The 14,054-nt window shown below is 34.9% G+C and overlaps 2 protein-coding genes across 2 annotated transcripts in view; one reads left to right on the top strand and one right to left on the bottom strand.

Annotated features, from left to right (window-relative positions):
• LOC128227986 (NBAS subunit of NRZ tethering complex-like) overlaps positions 1–6,989 on the bottom strand; it is a 40,202-nt gene extending 33,213 nt beyond the window's left edge. The window contains exons 1-8 of the mRNA XM_052938989.1: positions 6,891–6,989; positions 2,910–2,970; positions 2,457–2,499; positions 2,217–2,297; positions 1,995–2,042; positions 1,650–1,830; positions 769–860; positions 198–320 (exon numbers count right to left, since the gene is read on the bottom strand). Coding sequence (XP_052794949.1) covers positions 198–320; positions 769–860; positions 1,650–1,830; positions 1,995–2,042; positions 2,217–2,297; positions 2,457–2,499; positions 2,910–2,970; positions 6,891–6,983 — 722 coding nt within the window. The 5' untranslated portion in view covers positions 6,984–6,989. The remainder of the gene's footprint in view (positions 1–197; positions 321–768; positions 861–1,649; positions 1,831–1,994; positions 2,043–2,216; positions 2,298–2,456; positions 2,500–2,909; positions 2,971–6,890) is intronic.
• A 218-nt stretch (positions 6,990–7,207) lies between these two features.
• On the top strand, positions 7,208–13,815 carry LOC128229265 (armadillo repeat-containing protein 6-like). The gene is made up of 6 exons (XM_052941081.1): positions 7,208–7,573; positions 9,292–9,940; positions 10,531–10,676; positions 11,261–11,381; positions 12,591–12,739; positions 13,267–13,815. The coding sequence occupies exons 1-6, from the start codon at positions 7,457–7,459 to the stop codon at positions 13,483–13,485; spliced, it is 1,401 nt and encodes a 466-aa protein (XP_052797041.1). The 5' UTR covers positions 7,208–7,456; the 3' UTR covers positions 13,486–13,815.
• Positions 13,816–14,054: the final 239 nt, after the last annotated feature.

Raw genomic sequence — 14,054 nt, 5'->3', positions numbered from 1 at the left:
CTAAAACAAATAACCTTGTTTGTAAAGTATGCGAAACCCACAATAGTATCTTAATCAATCGCCATGTTATAACTTTTATGGTATATGGACATTATGCATATTATCAGGAGTAAAACTAGCTGATTTTATCAGATAAACCTTATAGCAAATGCAGCAGATGTGAATTGAAGGAGAAATAGGTATGGTAGATGCCCCACCTGATGCCGAGAGGATACTGCTTGCTGAAGGAGAACTCATGCACCAGCCGGCAGCCCTTGTCCCGATGAGCCTTGTAGCAGGAGAGACGGCCACTGTAGCGTACCACACGTAACTCACTCACCCTATAACACAGTATGTTATGGTTTTGATATAACTTTATGGAATTGAATTTACAGGTATATTTACTGTAATATGCTGGCTGATGAAGTCCTGCCTAGTAATTTCCCTTCAGAGTTTGAATACAGACTCTCTACAAAGTCACTTAACTACTAGAGCGGCATTTTAAACTTAAACAGCCAATATAAAGATACAAATAACAAAAAAGTATAATAACATCAAAGTTAATTTGTATTTTAAAAAAACCCTCCGTAATTACCCAGTAACTAATGATTTTTGAACCCATCAATACTGTAGTCATTTAGGTTAACTATGATCAAATCAAATATTTAACCAGTTCTATGCATATGGGTGCAGTTGTAAGTATTTTCAACTTTCTCTGATAACAATTGTTTTCTTCATTTATAACTTCATCTGTTTTACATTATTGTAGGTTAACAATCTTGTATTTACCACTCAATATCTTTGGTGTTTTCTGTGAAAATGAGGGCAGCCACTGCTTGACTCAGTTCCACCGTGGGGACAAAGCTCTGTGTAGGCTCTTTCTAAAATTACCAGGTATGTTCATGGTAAATCAGTACCATTCATGATGATGATTTTAAATAAAAGGGAACTATTGATCCATAGAAATGATATATTTTCATTACTGTATTATGCTATGCATAGAACGCACCTTTTTACCCCAGATTATCGTCTAAAAAATTGCCTGCGTCCTTTCTATGCTATTAGGATTTTATCAGTTTTTCTCAAGTCCATTTCAGGCCGAAAATGTCAGACCGGAGATAAATGCGGTAATGGTAAGTACCGGTAAAGTGTCCACTGAAGAGAACAACTGACGTAGGTAAAATCACGCAAGTTAACACACGCAGAAATATGTTGAATGTTTACTTCAAAATGATTTACTGATAAATAAATTGAAAACAAACATGAATGTTTACTTTTTATAAAAGGGGCGCTACTCACAAAAACTCGATGTGAGTCAAACGCTTTAACTGGATTGAGTTAAATAGTTTATTGTCATTTGTATATCATTTTAGCATGACAATGGAATCTCACAATGAGGCCCATTTTCTAGGTGTAGGTTTCTTTTATCAGATTGATAGAAGAAACAGATGACAATATGACAAGACCAATCCAGCTCATATTTCCATCATAATTATATCATAGCATAAATCGTAGCATAGTCAAGTTAACTTGAATTGGCAACACAGTGAACTTTGTTGTAACAAAAAAACCCAAGTGAAATGTACCTTAAAACAACTCACAGAGTGACGCATTAATTAATTTCTAATAACACAATTAAATTATTATTTTTTTAAAATGGTAAAACTCACATTTTCAGCTATAGTAAAGAGCAGAGTGCCAACAATGTCGAACACGTGAATGGTTCCACTGCTGTAGGCGCATGCCAACATGGTTCCATCTGTACTCCAGCTCAGGTTGCGCCACTGGGGGTGGCTGTCTCTCTGGATGGATACACGCCCTGTCACACTGCCATAGTCATCATGCTGGGACCTGTACATAAACAATCATCCAGCTTTGAACTATTAAATGCCCAGCACAAATGATCATAACCAACTTTAAGTTTTCCAGACTTAATATAAACTTTATTGAAATCATGTCTACATGCTGTGAGGATAAACATACCAGTGTGGCAGTAGGTGATTTCCAATACTGACCTTATTTCAATATACTGATCTTGCATCACAGCTACCATGGAACCGTCTCTAAAATGAAAATTGCTTATCACATACAAAATATCAAATAGAGAATCATGTTGTATTAAATCTTTGACTATAACACATGAGGAGGAATAACACAATATAGCAGTATAGATATGTTCTCATCACAAGGTGAAGCCCATCATTTTCAAGATACTATAATGATGTAACCGTAATGACCTTGTGACTGCGATGTGCCAGTTGATAGTACAGTTCATTAACTTGACGAGGCTGGCTGGTAGACTGCATGAACTTCCAGCTCTAAAAAAAAAACAGAAAGCAGGAATGTAAATAACATACTTTAAATTGTTTTGGGTCATAGATTATTTCTAAAAAGTAAAAGATTTTGCTTGGGAAGTCCCTTTAATTGAATTCTGCAAAAACTGTTAAGAAATGTCAAGAAAACCATCAGCAACTTACTGGAAAGGAAGTCCGATACTTCGAAGTACTGTCCATCCTTTTCCTGCAACAATAGGGTAATTGCATGTATTTATTTAGACAATGCCATACTGACTATATGCTTTGTATCATTGAGCAGGTAGGTTTATAGCTGTCAGAACAAAAAACAACAACTAAATTTAGCAAAGAGATACGATTGTATAGAGCTACAGTAATACAAATAACAATGATCTGAGATGAGAAATATGTCATATACAGGGAAAAGTTCAACGTTATGGATGTGTGGACCTGCTTTGATGAATATGATGCTTTCTTTCTTATATTACAACAGGCATTTGTTGTAGAGAAATTCTATGGGACTTTGTTTATTTCTTTCCTGCCAGGTAGGCAGTTTCCAAAATTATAACCTGACGCTTAACATAGAACCTAATATTAGTTTTTTTCTGAGAAGTAAAAAAACACTAATAAAATTACTTTGTGTTGTTGAAGTTATTTTCTCAATAGTTGAAAAGTTTCCCTTATTGATGGCAGCTCTCTGAAATACATCAAAACATATATGTAGATTGTACAGAAAACACTCCAAAATTCATATACAGTCAACACTCGTTGGCTCGATATTGCATGGCTCGATATCCTCGTTGGCTGGAACCGGATTATAATGACCAATTCTTTTACGATATGTTCATGTAAAAGGGTCATTTATTACATGATTGTGATGATACCTTAAAACAAAGATTTCATGGTACAGGAGATCACATAATGGGGACTACTTTCTGTACTTTCGTTTTCCTATGTATTTACATGTGTGATCTCAAGAGTGAAGAGTGATTCATTAATATAAGTTAATAGCAAGTAATAACTTCGCACCTGTGAGATTGCAAATAGGATGAAAGTGCTCAGTACCACATACTGGTACTGGTACTGGTATATTTATGTATAACTGTCATGTCATATTTATGGTTTGTCATGTTATATATTTCATTGTATCATGTTTGTATTGTTTTATGTTCTATGTGATTGACTATGTATTATTAATGGACAATTGCTTTGTATTGTACCTTATGAAATTATAGCGAATGACTATTGATTTATATTGCAATTCTAAATATATTGTTTAAACTTGTAATTTCAGTGCACAAGTTTTCATGTGAACCAGCTTATAGCGGTTAAATAAAAGAACATAAAAAACCCCTCAATTAACGCCTTATTACTATACTTATAAAGACGAATAGACAGTACAGACTTGTTACATTCATATTAAATTCGATCGGATAGGTAAAATTTTTCTCAACTTGATTTGTTTGCTTGGCTTCATTTAGCACAAGGCACTAATCAATTAGATTTGCTTAATTGGTATCATAATTATTATCAAAATTAAATAGTTTAACAGTTTGAGCAAACATGCCATCACTTTAATTTTTTTCTTTAATTGGCATGAGTACAAACCTCAAAATTATGTCATTACATGTATAAATCTCAATGCATTTTGATAAGGCGTCATTCACGTAAAAATATTGCGCTGAATGTTTGTCCAAATGGAAGAATTCATAAAAAGGTCAAATGTTAAGCAATCTAAACAAGAGCCGTCGTAAGACAGCGCGCTCGACTACGCCGCTTTGACTTAGAATACAATAACGATGTAATAATACCAAGTTTGGTCTCTTTATGTCAAACCTAACTAAAATTATTTGATACATAAGGTGACTTTGATGCTGCCCTCCCACCAGCCCACCCAAACAAAGAGGCAAGTCATTCAAATAACTTGATTTCCCATTATGAAAATGTGGTTAAGAATATACAAATATGCCTTTCAAAGGGAATTAAAAAAAAAAAAAAAAAATCAAGGGCCATAACTTGTATTTAGGCTTAAAACGGAGTTATGTTTCTTGTTGTAAGATGGTCGTATATAATTTTGAATTTTATTAAGTGCATTTAATGAACGGTATAGAAGTTGTTTTTATTTAAATCCCAACTTGCCCTTAACTTTTACTTGCCTAAAACTTTAACCTAAGTCAATCAGGGGCCATAACTTGTATTAAGGGTATGGAGTTATGTAACCTCATTGGGTGATGGTCCTGAACAATTGTGTGAAGTATTAAGTCAATTGAATGAAGGGTATAGAAGTTATTAAACCATATCCCAACCTGCCCTAAAACTTTAACCTAAGTTCCATAGTCAATCAGGGGCAATAATTTGTATAAAAGATAATATGGAGTTATCTAACCTCATTATGTGATGGCTCTGAACATCTGTGTGAAGTATTAAGTCAATTGAATGAATGGTATTGGAGTTTTAAGTGAAAATCCCAACTTGCCCTAAAACTTTAACCTGCCCTCAAACTTTAATCAGGGGCCATAACTTGTATTAAGGATAATATGGAGTTATGTAACCTCATTGTGGGATGGTCCTGAACAACTGTGTGAAGTATTAAGTTAATTGAACAAAGGATATAGAAGTTATTAATAAATATTCCAACTTGCCCTAAAACTTTAACCCAAGTTCCATAGTCAATCAGGGGCCATAATCTGTGTAAAGAATAATATGGAGTTATCTAACCTCATCATGTGATGGCCCTGAACAACTGTGTGAAGCATTAAGTCAATTGAATGTAGGGTACTGGACTTATAAATGAAAATCCCAACTTGCCCTAAAACTTGAACCGGACGCTGACGCTGGGGCGAGTAGTATAGCCCACCTATTCTTCGAATAGTCGAGCTAAAAAGGACCCAGTTCAACCTATAAGCTATAAAGATTGCTTGTTTATTGTTTTCGCAAAGATGTGTTTATATATTATTATTGCGTAAATGAATAAAAAATCAAATGATATTTTCATAGTATCGAATGCGTCATGTTGCGAACTGTACGCTAACTTATAATGTCCAATAAATACTGTTCTTGCAGAGATAATGAAGCAAATAACAAACAAGGTAAACAGGACTTTCTTTAACGTATCAAAGAAAAATACACATGCTTGTCTCGATATTCTGGATGCTGGAGTATTTTGGCTGATACCTGGAATATCGAGCTAATGGGTTTGGACTGTATATATATATACCCGGTGTGTCAAATTCTTTATTTTTATGATCTATGATAACCCTAGTTGTGATTATTGTGAAATATGACAATAGAAGATGTCTATATGCTGATTGGACACTATTTATGCTCATTAGTTAGTGACTAGTCTCTCATCAAAATCTTCACTTGGAGACAGTTAAAATGGCTACCAATGAATTGTTGTTTCTTGACACTTTCTTGTTTAATATGTGTTTAATTTGCATAGATGCAAATATTTTTGCATTTCTTACCTTATTTACGTAATGATCTTTCCAGGTGTTTTGATGAAAAATATACTAAAACAACCAGAAAGCCCAGATTTTCATACACAAATAAGTTTAAGCTTCAAAAGCATCAGTCATTGATCCGACAGGAGCATAACAACAAAGCACTCTAGTCTTAAAAAGCTTGTACTAAATGATAACTCATGAAAGTTTCTTATTTCAAATGGGGTGACTGGCCTTTAGGTTGTTGCTTATGAAACAGTGGAGTGAAGAGATATAAGAACTCTGGGTGAATTATTCTTTCTCACAAATCCATCATTTCACACATGTGAGATATCCTTATCACTCACTGCTATCTTCAATAGGCTAGGTGTGTTTCTTTAAATGATGACATCATCCTTGACACATAACTGTATTATTACATTGATTGAACCCGTGACCTCTAGTCATTCTAAAATGCCATCCAGGCTTCTTTTATTAATGATGTTTAGCCTATTCTAAAAAACAGAAGCCTGGAATGCATTTTAGAAAGACTACCGTGATCGCTTATTCCTTTAAAGTAGACAGTAAGCACCAGGCATTCAATATGCATATAGAGGCACACTCAACTGTGTCGAGTGACTTTGAGGCTTATCGTGCAACACAGGTCTCTCGTTGGGCGCCAAATGTAACAGACTGCATAAATTGTTATGTGCACCTCTCAGGGTTTTAACCCACGACCTCTCGCTCTGCAGGCGGACACTACCGCGTCGCTATAAAAGCTAGGGCTATAGCGAGACAGTATAAGTACCGCTATATACATATCGAACACCTGGTTACATTAATAGCAATGCAGTTAAGTCAATCCAAAATGCCATCCAGGCTTCTTTTTTTTAATGATGTTTAGGCTCAACATCTTAAAAAAAGAAGCCTGGATGGCATTTTAGAATGACTACAATGCAGTTGAGATTCAGCCTGCTAAATGAGAGGTCATGAGTTTGAAACTAAACAGATACACATGGTAATAGGTGCAGTCAGTTTTTTATTTTCCTATAAGAACCATAATTATTCAATAATTTATCCGAAATATTCTTTCACATCCGAAAACTCAAACTTCCAAAAATTGATTGCAGTGGAATAGGGAAAGTGACAGTAGATAATTCCATAAACAAGACAAATAAATAAATGATTGACATACAAATGTCTCATGTTCGTGTTTCCATTCTGCATGCACTGTCAGATCGTACAAAATGTTGGGACTGTCGTTGTTTTCCACGTCGGACGTCGCCATGTTGGAAATTCCTTCTTCTATTTTTAGAAAAATCTAAAGGTCATAACGGCAAGTTCTCCATCGGGATCCCGATTTGCCAACACCGATTTGACCCTTCAAAAATAGTTCTTTCGGCAATTCCTACTCCAACGTAATATTCACCATTTTATTCATATTTACATCATTATTTGAGCTCAAAATAATTTACAAACGGTAACCTTACCTTCTTTTGTTGGCCAAATATTTTTAATCAGAGACTGTTACCCTTTAGAGTTTGGGTTTATTTGTAGTGCATGAACATCCGTCTCTGTGTTGGAAGGCAACATTTGTTTTGACATGATTCATAGCGGTTTAATAGAAGAATGTTCTAGGTTAAAGGACTTTTTTTCCGCTTAAAAGAATAACAACTTTTCGCTGACGAGCTAATTACTACTATATTAAATTTTTCTTTGTGTGGTTAACTAGTTTAAGTTCCAAACTAGTTTAAAATAGAAATGGCAAAGCAAGTATCACAGGAGACATTTGATGATGTCGTAAAAGAAAACATCCAAGAGTTTGAGATGACCATAGAGGAGGCAATCAATGATACTGTGCAACAGTTTGAATCACAGGTAATGCTAATATTCACCATACTCTTGGCACCAACACCAGACAAGCCATATCCCCTGCCAGGGGATAAATCCCCATATTTTTATCCATCCCCACTTCTTTGCGATTCCCTGTTTACAAATCTCAAATGTGATTCAGATATAATAATATGTCACATGTAATACACATTTTCCTATGCTACTGTCGTCGATGTAAACAACTTGTTTATCCAACTTGTTTATCCATTGCCCTGCAATTCCCTTGGCTTTTATTTTAAAAAAAGCCACTGGTACATATAGTCTAAAATAATAGACGTGTTATACGGGATTCTTCCAATCCCTAACATCTAAACGGGAATGTGCAAAAAACGGGGGTGTTTTAAAAATATTGAAATTGTTTTAAGTGAAGTATTTTATGGTTGAAATTGATCATAAAGAGTTATATTCATATTTTGCCATGTAAGTGAAATGTTATTTTGCACTAAACAAGCATTTAATGCATTAAAACAAGTTGTTTACCTTTCCAAGAAAACGAAAGTTGACTGACACAGACAACAATTATGCGAAGAGGAACAACTCGATACAATCGTAATAGCTCGGCCTCCTCCGACAAAGCTTTGAGATAGACCTCGTTATACAATCGTAACAACTCGGCCATGGCCGAAATGTTCCGAGCGATTTAAAACTGTGCCCTAAAGCCTTGCAGGTGCCCTTCATGTATATATCGTTATGTTTTGACAGAATGAAATGAAAAAAAAGCCGTCAAACTCATAATTTTAAGTCGGATATTTATTTTTTTTGTGTACGGAACTCATATAAAATAACATTATCTGGTAATATTTCTTGTTTTTATGATATTTTATAGACACTATATGCTTTAACCCGGAATCCTGATCGGAACAACTACCCACTTTTGATACTAAACAATTTGTACGTGAAGGATTTGCCATATCAAAAATCTAAAAAAAATCCATCGACGTACAATTATTTGGACTACTGGTACATACAGAGAACATGTTTTACTGTATTGTTTTTTATCTTGATACTCTTTCAAAATAATGCACAATTGCATTTATTGTGTATCTGCTATCTTATACTTTTTTTATTACATGCCTTATTAAGCATGAATTGATTAATTGATTATTTTGTTTTCATTTCAAGTATTTATTTTTTCATATTTGCGGTAAACCATTAAACCATGTATGTAAGTGAATATATTTGTTAATGGAGGAATTAAAGATTTAGAGTTTATGCACCAGTCAATTGTAACCACAGCCCCCCCAGGTCAGGGGAATAGCGGGGACTTTGACTTTCTGTCCAGCCAACCCCGGGTAAAATCCCTGCCCTGCGGAGACAAACTGTTGGTAAAATCCCCGCCAAAGGCCCCCGCACCCCAGGGACTCTAGGTAAGGCCCATTCTTCGCTATTTTTTGGCACGAAGACAAAACCACCACATTCACCCGGCACTGCGAGGTCACCTGGAAGGTAAAAACACAGCCCATTTCCCCGGCTATCCCCGGTATACCCCCAGACCTGAGGGGGCCGTGGTTACAATTGACTGGTGCATTAGATTTGGGCTTAAATTCTTTAAGTGATTTGTTTAATTATGATATACATATATTGGGCTTAAATTCCTGCATTTAACAAAATAATATTTGAACTCCTTACAATATTATTGACCAGATTCTACAAAAGGACTTGCTTTTGGTTTTTAAAGTATGTTTTTTTATTTCCATATGCAGGGAGTAAATTTGGCCATGATAATTCGAGATCCTTCCCTGTACAGCGCTGATGGTGAAAAGCTTTTTCATCCAGTAATTGCTGCACTCAATGCGCTCTCTCTGGATGGTGAGATTTCGGATACAGACCATAAGGATCTTGAATTGGTCCAAAATGAATGTGACATTGACCTGACTCATAGATGCTTTGTTGGCAAAAATGATGCATATTCAATTTTGCTTAAAAAACTGAAGAAATACAATGGAGTTCACAAAGATCTCATGTTAAAAACCATGAAAGCTCTGTGTTCATTATGTAATGGTCAGCCAGACTTACTAAATGAAGAAGGTGCAGAGGAATTCATGGCCATTTTAAAAGATGAAAATAATGATGAATCTGTAACACAGCTCATTGTCACTCTTATACGAATGAACTGTATTAAACATGAAATGAATAGAAGGATGTTTGTCAAAAAAGACTTGATTAAGGAGCTTGTACGGGTACTTATCCTCTACAAATCATCACCAGCTACAGTGAAGGAAGTTGCTTTTGGATTAAGGGTGTTGACACAAGATGATGATTTAAGAGTTCCCTTTGGTTCAGCTCATGAGAATGCAAAACAAATTGTAATTGAGGGAGATGCTCTACGACAGCTCATAGATATCTGCAAAGGTAGTAACCAAACATTCTTTTATCATGTATTCTACTACATCTTGTTTCCCTAATGTCAAATAATAAAACATTATGTTCACTTTTTTTTCTTCAGTTCTCTGACAGTCACAATGATATAAGTTAATTATTTGAAAACTGATTTTAATGAACAATTTTTTTTTGTTAAATATTGTTTAATAATGTACAGAGAGAATAATTATGTTTACATGTCAACCAAGTTTTCACATACTGACATTTGGCAGGCCCTGGACTCACATTTATTGATAATTTCATTTTAAACCAAGATGGATAGACTCATATTTTCTCTGAAATATGCAATTCAAACTCCTATTTCTCAGATTCAAGCGAGAACTGTGGTCAACTACCTCCTAAAATAATGATTGTTGCTCACATTTATGGTTAAATGATAAAAAGTGTTGATTTCTATTTATGATTTTCATTTTTTGATAGTTTATACTGTAGTACAGAAAGAAATCATTATATAAATATCAGATGCTGTGGAGGGTGATAGCATTTAACTGTGACTGTCAACATAGGCGTTAGCCAAGATTTATAGGATAAATGAAAAGTTTTATGTATTATATTTCCAGAGTACACATCTGACATTGGTGTTCAGGCTGAGCTGTTTTCAACATTGAGCAAGCTTGTGGTTAGGGATGAGTTCTGCCAGGAAGTGCGGGATCTTGGTGGACTCGACCTCATTCTCAAGTCCTTCCAGACTAACCTCACTCATAAGGTTGTTTATTTATAACCCTATTTGTAAGCAATCATACTACATGTTGTAGATGTATTGGCATACTTCATTCAATTATATTTAAGATATATGTGAATGTGGTACAGGATCATCCATGGCTGGCTGACATCTTGCACGTATACCTGCATCTTTTAAGTTTGAAAACAGTTTAAATATCCTCATTCTTTCTGCAGAAATGGGCTTTGAATACACTGAACTGCCTTGATTGGAATATTCATTAACATATGTAAATTCACTAGGGTGGACAAAAAAAATGCAGTTTGACTTCAATTTTGATGTTTATTAGTTAAGGCAGGCATTCTGGTTTTGTGTCATGTCAGCAGATAAACCTGCATCTGTCACAAAAGTATACAAATATCTAATGTTCTTCCTCTCAACTTCTTGATAGGATTAATATAGCTTGTCTGGCATTTTGATTCAAGTCAATAGCAAAAAATGTAACAACACAAACAAAAATTTAGCTGATTGAAACAAATTGTTTGTTGCACAAGTTTCAGGTAGATAGCAGATCATAACTTACAAATGTACAAATTAATCAAGAACTCATGTTGGATGTTCCTCTTTAGGGAATTGCTCGCCAGGCACTAACAGTGTTGAAAGCACTTGCAGGCAATGATGACATCAAGATAGCGATCGTTAAAGCTGGGGGAGTACAGCTGGTCCTTGCTGCAATGACTCAGCACCAAGGTGAGGTGGTCTGAAACAAAATGTGTAACAACAGTATAGACTATGATAAGGACTGATTTGTGTGTTCATTCTGTATGAAAACAGGAGGATGAGCATGTCCATGAAGCACGCTAGTCCTTGTTGCTTCTTGTCTTCGTACAGCATGAACAAAACAAGTGTGATAAATCTTTTAAGTTTGTTTTAAATAATTAAATATTCACCATCATTAAAAATCAATAAAATTCTCTGTAAATGATTATTGACTGATAAAGCAAGGTAGGCGACAATTTTATGTGTACATTGTTGGTTTGTATTAAAGCTGCACTCTCACAGATTTAACGTTTTGACAACTTTTTTATTTTTTGTCTTGGATCGAGCCATTTTTTGCAAAATACCATGGAAACAAGTGATATACGACTGCTGACAAAAAGTGAGATCGCAGATTTTTATATTGAAGTTCAAAAATTAATGTTTTATGCATTTGTCTTAAACCATTAGTAACGGTTTAAGCCATTAAACATTAATTTTCGAACAGAAATATGCAAATCTGTGATCTGATCTTTTGTCAGCAATCTTTTATCATTGGTTTGCAGATATTTACGCAAAAATTTGCTCTTTCCAAGACAAAAAATAAAAAAGTTGTAATAACGGTAAATCTGTGAGAGTGCAGCTTTAAAAATAAGTCAGTAATTTTACCATTGTATATCATAAGTTAAAAAGATGTGCTTATTCAATCAGAGTGCAATACTGATATAAAAAACCTTGCTGTTCATTACTCTATGAAGGTTAAGTTTTCTAATATATTAAATCAAGTGAATGGAAACTGCATTCTTTGACATGACTTTTTTTAAGAACTGAATTTACTTTGCATCATTTCTATGAAAGTGAATGAAACTTGAATCATCCTACAATATAATATTACATATGTTGTACAAGAATACAACTTTGTGACCATCTTTTGCCATTGCAAATGAATATATTTCAGAAAAAAAGGATTATGGTCAAAGAGCAACACTCTTACTGAATGCCACATATTTTACATAATTACCCACTTGACTTTTAACATGCCTACATATAGCTCCCCTGTCAAATAAGCTAGGGGCATTATCACATCCTGTAATAGCTCTAGTTGTAATTAAGGTTTAAGTATGTGTTTCAAGTCCGTAGCAGAATAATACAACTTGACTTGTCATTACTCTCAGTTTGAAATCAGTCATGTTTTCCTCTCAGGCAATGCCCAGATCTGTGCTGCTGGTTGTCTTGCCATTGCAACATTTTTGCTCCGTCAGCCGGACAACTGCAGCATCGTTGTGGAGAACAATGGTCACCATGTCATCCTGCAAGCCATGAAGGTCCATCCTACTGATGCAACTGTCCAGGTATATTCAACATTTCTCCATTTTTTGTAACCAGTATCCTGTTACCATTGTAAAGTAGCTTGTAAGTTTGTTTTTATTTAAACTTCATACACAAGGTACCAGTGACAAAATACATATGTGTAGCAAGGCCCATAATGGCTTAACGATTTTTAGCTAAGATTGTTTTTTGTAATCTGAAAAAGACATGCAAAGAAGTAACCACAACCATGATAAACTTAAGATGAAACTTGAAAATATGTGAATTTGTAACAAAGTCCATATAAACACTGGATTTACAAACTGTTCAGCAATACCTTTTGATCAACTGCAAAACAAATGAGTGTTGGCATTTTCCCTGACTTTTCATAGATGGATTGCAACCCTGTTATAGTTCTGCTGATTTCAACAAGCAGTTGTAATACATGTACAAATGGTTTACATGTTTAAATGTAATGTACGTGTTTATATTTTTTAGTAAGGCTGTATGTGTTCTTTAACTAACTTCATGTTTGAACACATTAAGTTAACACATATAAACTCAATTTCAGAAGCAGGCTTGCATGGCGATCCGGAATGTTGTGGCGAGGACTCGAGATCTGTGTGGGCTGTTCGTGGAGCTTGGGGCAGAGGAGCTGATTGGCCGCGCACGGCAACTGCCGGGCTGTGAGGACGAGGGGAAGGCTGCCCTCCGTGACCTTGGTTGTCAGGTGGACCTCAAGGAACGCTGGACCGGTGAGAAGGGCAGCCTGTCACAAACAGCTTACTGAGGATGTGGAGCAGAATAGCTCTGATACTTGCTTTTGATTTGTTTTTGTAGCTATTTTTAAGTTAAAAAAAATAGCATAACAAGTGTTTGACAATTTTGCTTTGTTGATAGTGTGAATTCTTGATGAAAGGAAAGATAGTATAGTAACATTTTATTTCCATTAGCAGGAGGATAATTTAAAGAGCAAGAATTTATTGTGATGTCTGTGATATTAGTTCATTTTCTTCATTTCAACATCTTTATGTGTTTTTTTTTCATTTCATTTCATTTCAATAAAATGTTTTGTCCATAAAATGTGTAATCTCAGAAGGGAATAAACTTCTAACAAGTATATGACTTTGAGTCCTTTACTCTGGACAAAGTCTATTGAGACTTACACATGTGTAGAGATAATGTTCATGCTAATTGTCTATTGAATATAGAGTCATGGAAATAACACTGGAGTTACCAGTGTGGTCAAAATTGAATAAATTTGCCTTGTTCTCTCTTGAACCAGACTATTCTTACCCTATCTTTACCAAACAAGGTTGCAGTATTTAATTGGCATAATATGTTGGATGAGTTTCATAA

This window comes from Mya arenaria, chromosome 3 (genome assembly GCF_026914265.1).
Source record: "Mya arenaria isolate MELC-2E11 chromosome 3, ASM2691426v1".
NCBI classification, from domain to species: domain Eukaryota; kingdom Metazoa; phylum Mollusca; class Bivalvia; order Myida; family Myidae; genus Mya; species Mya arenaria.
This window is presented reverse-complemented; position numbering and strand designations above follow the sequence as displayed.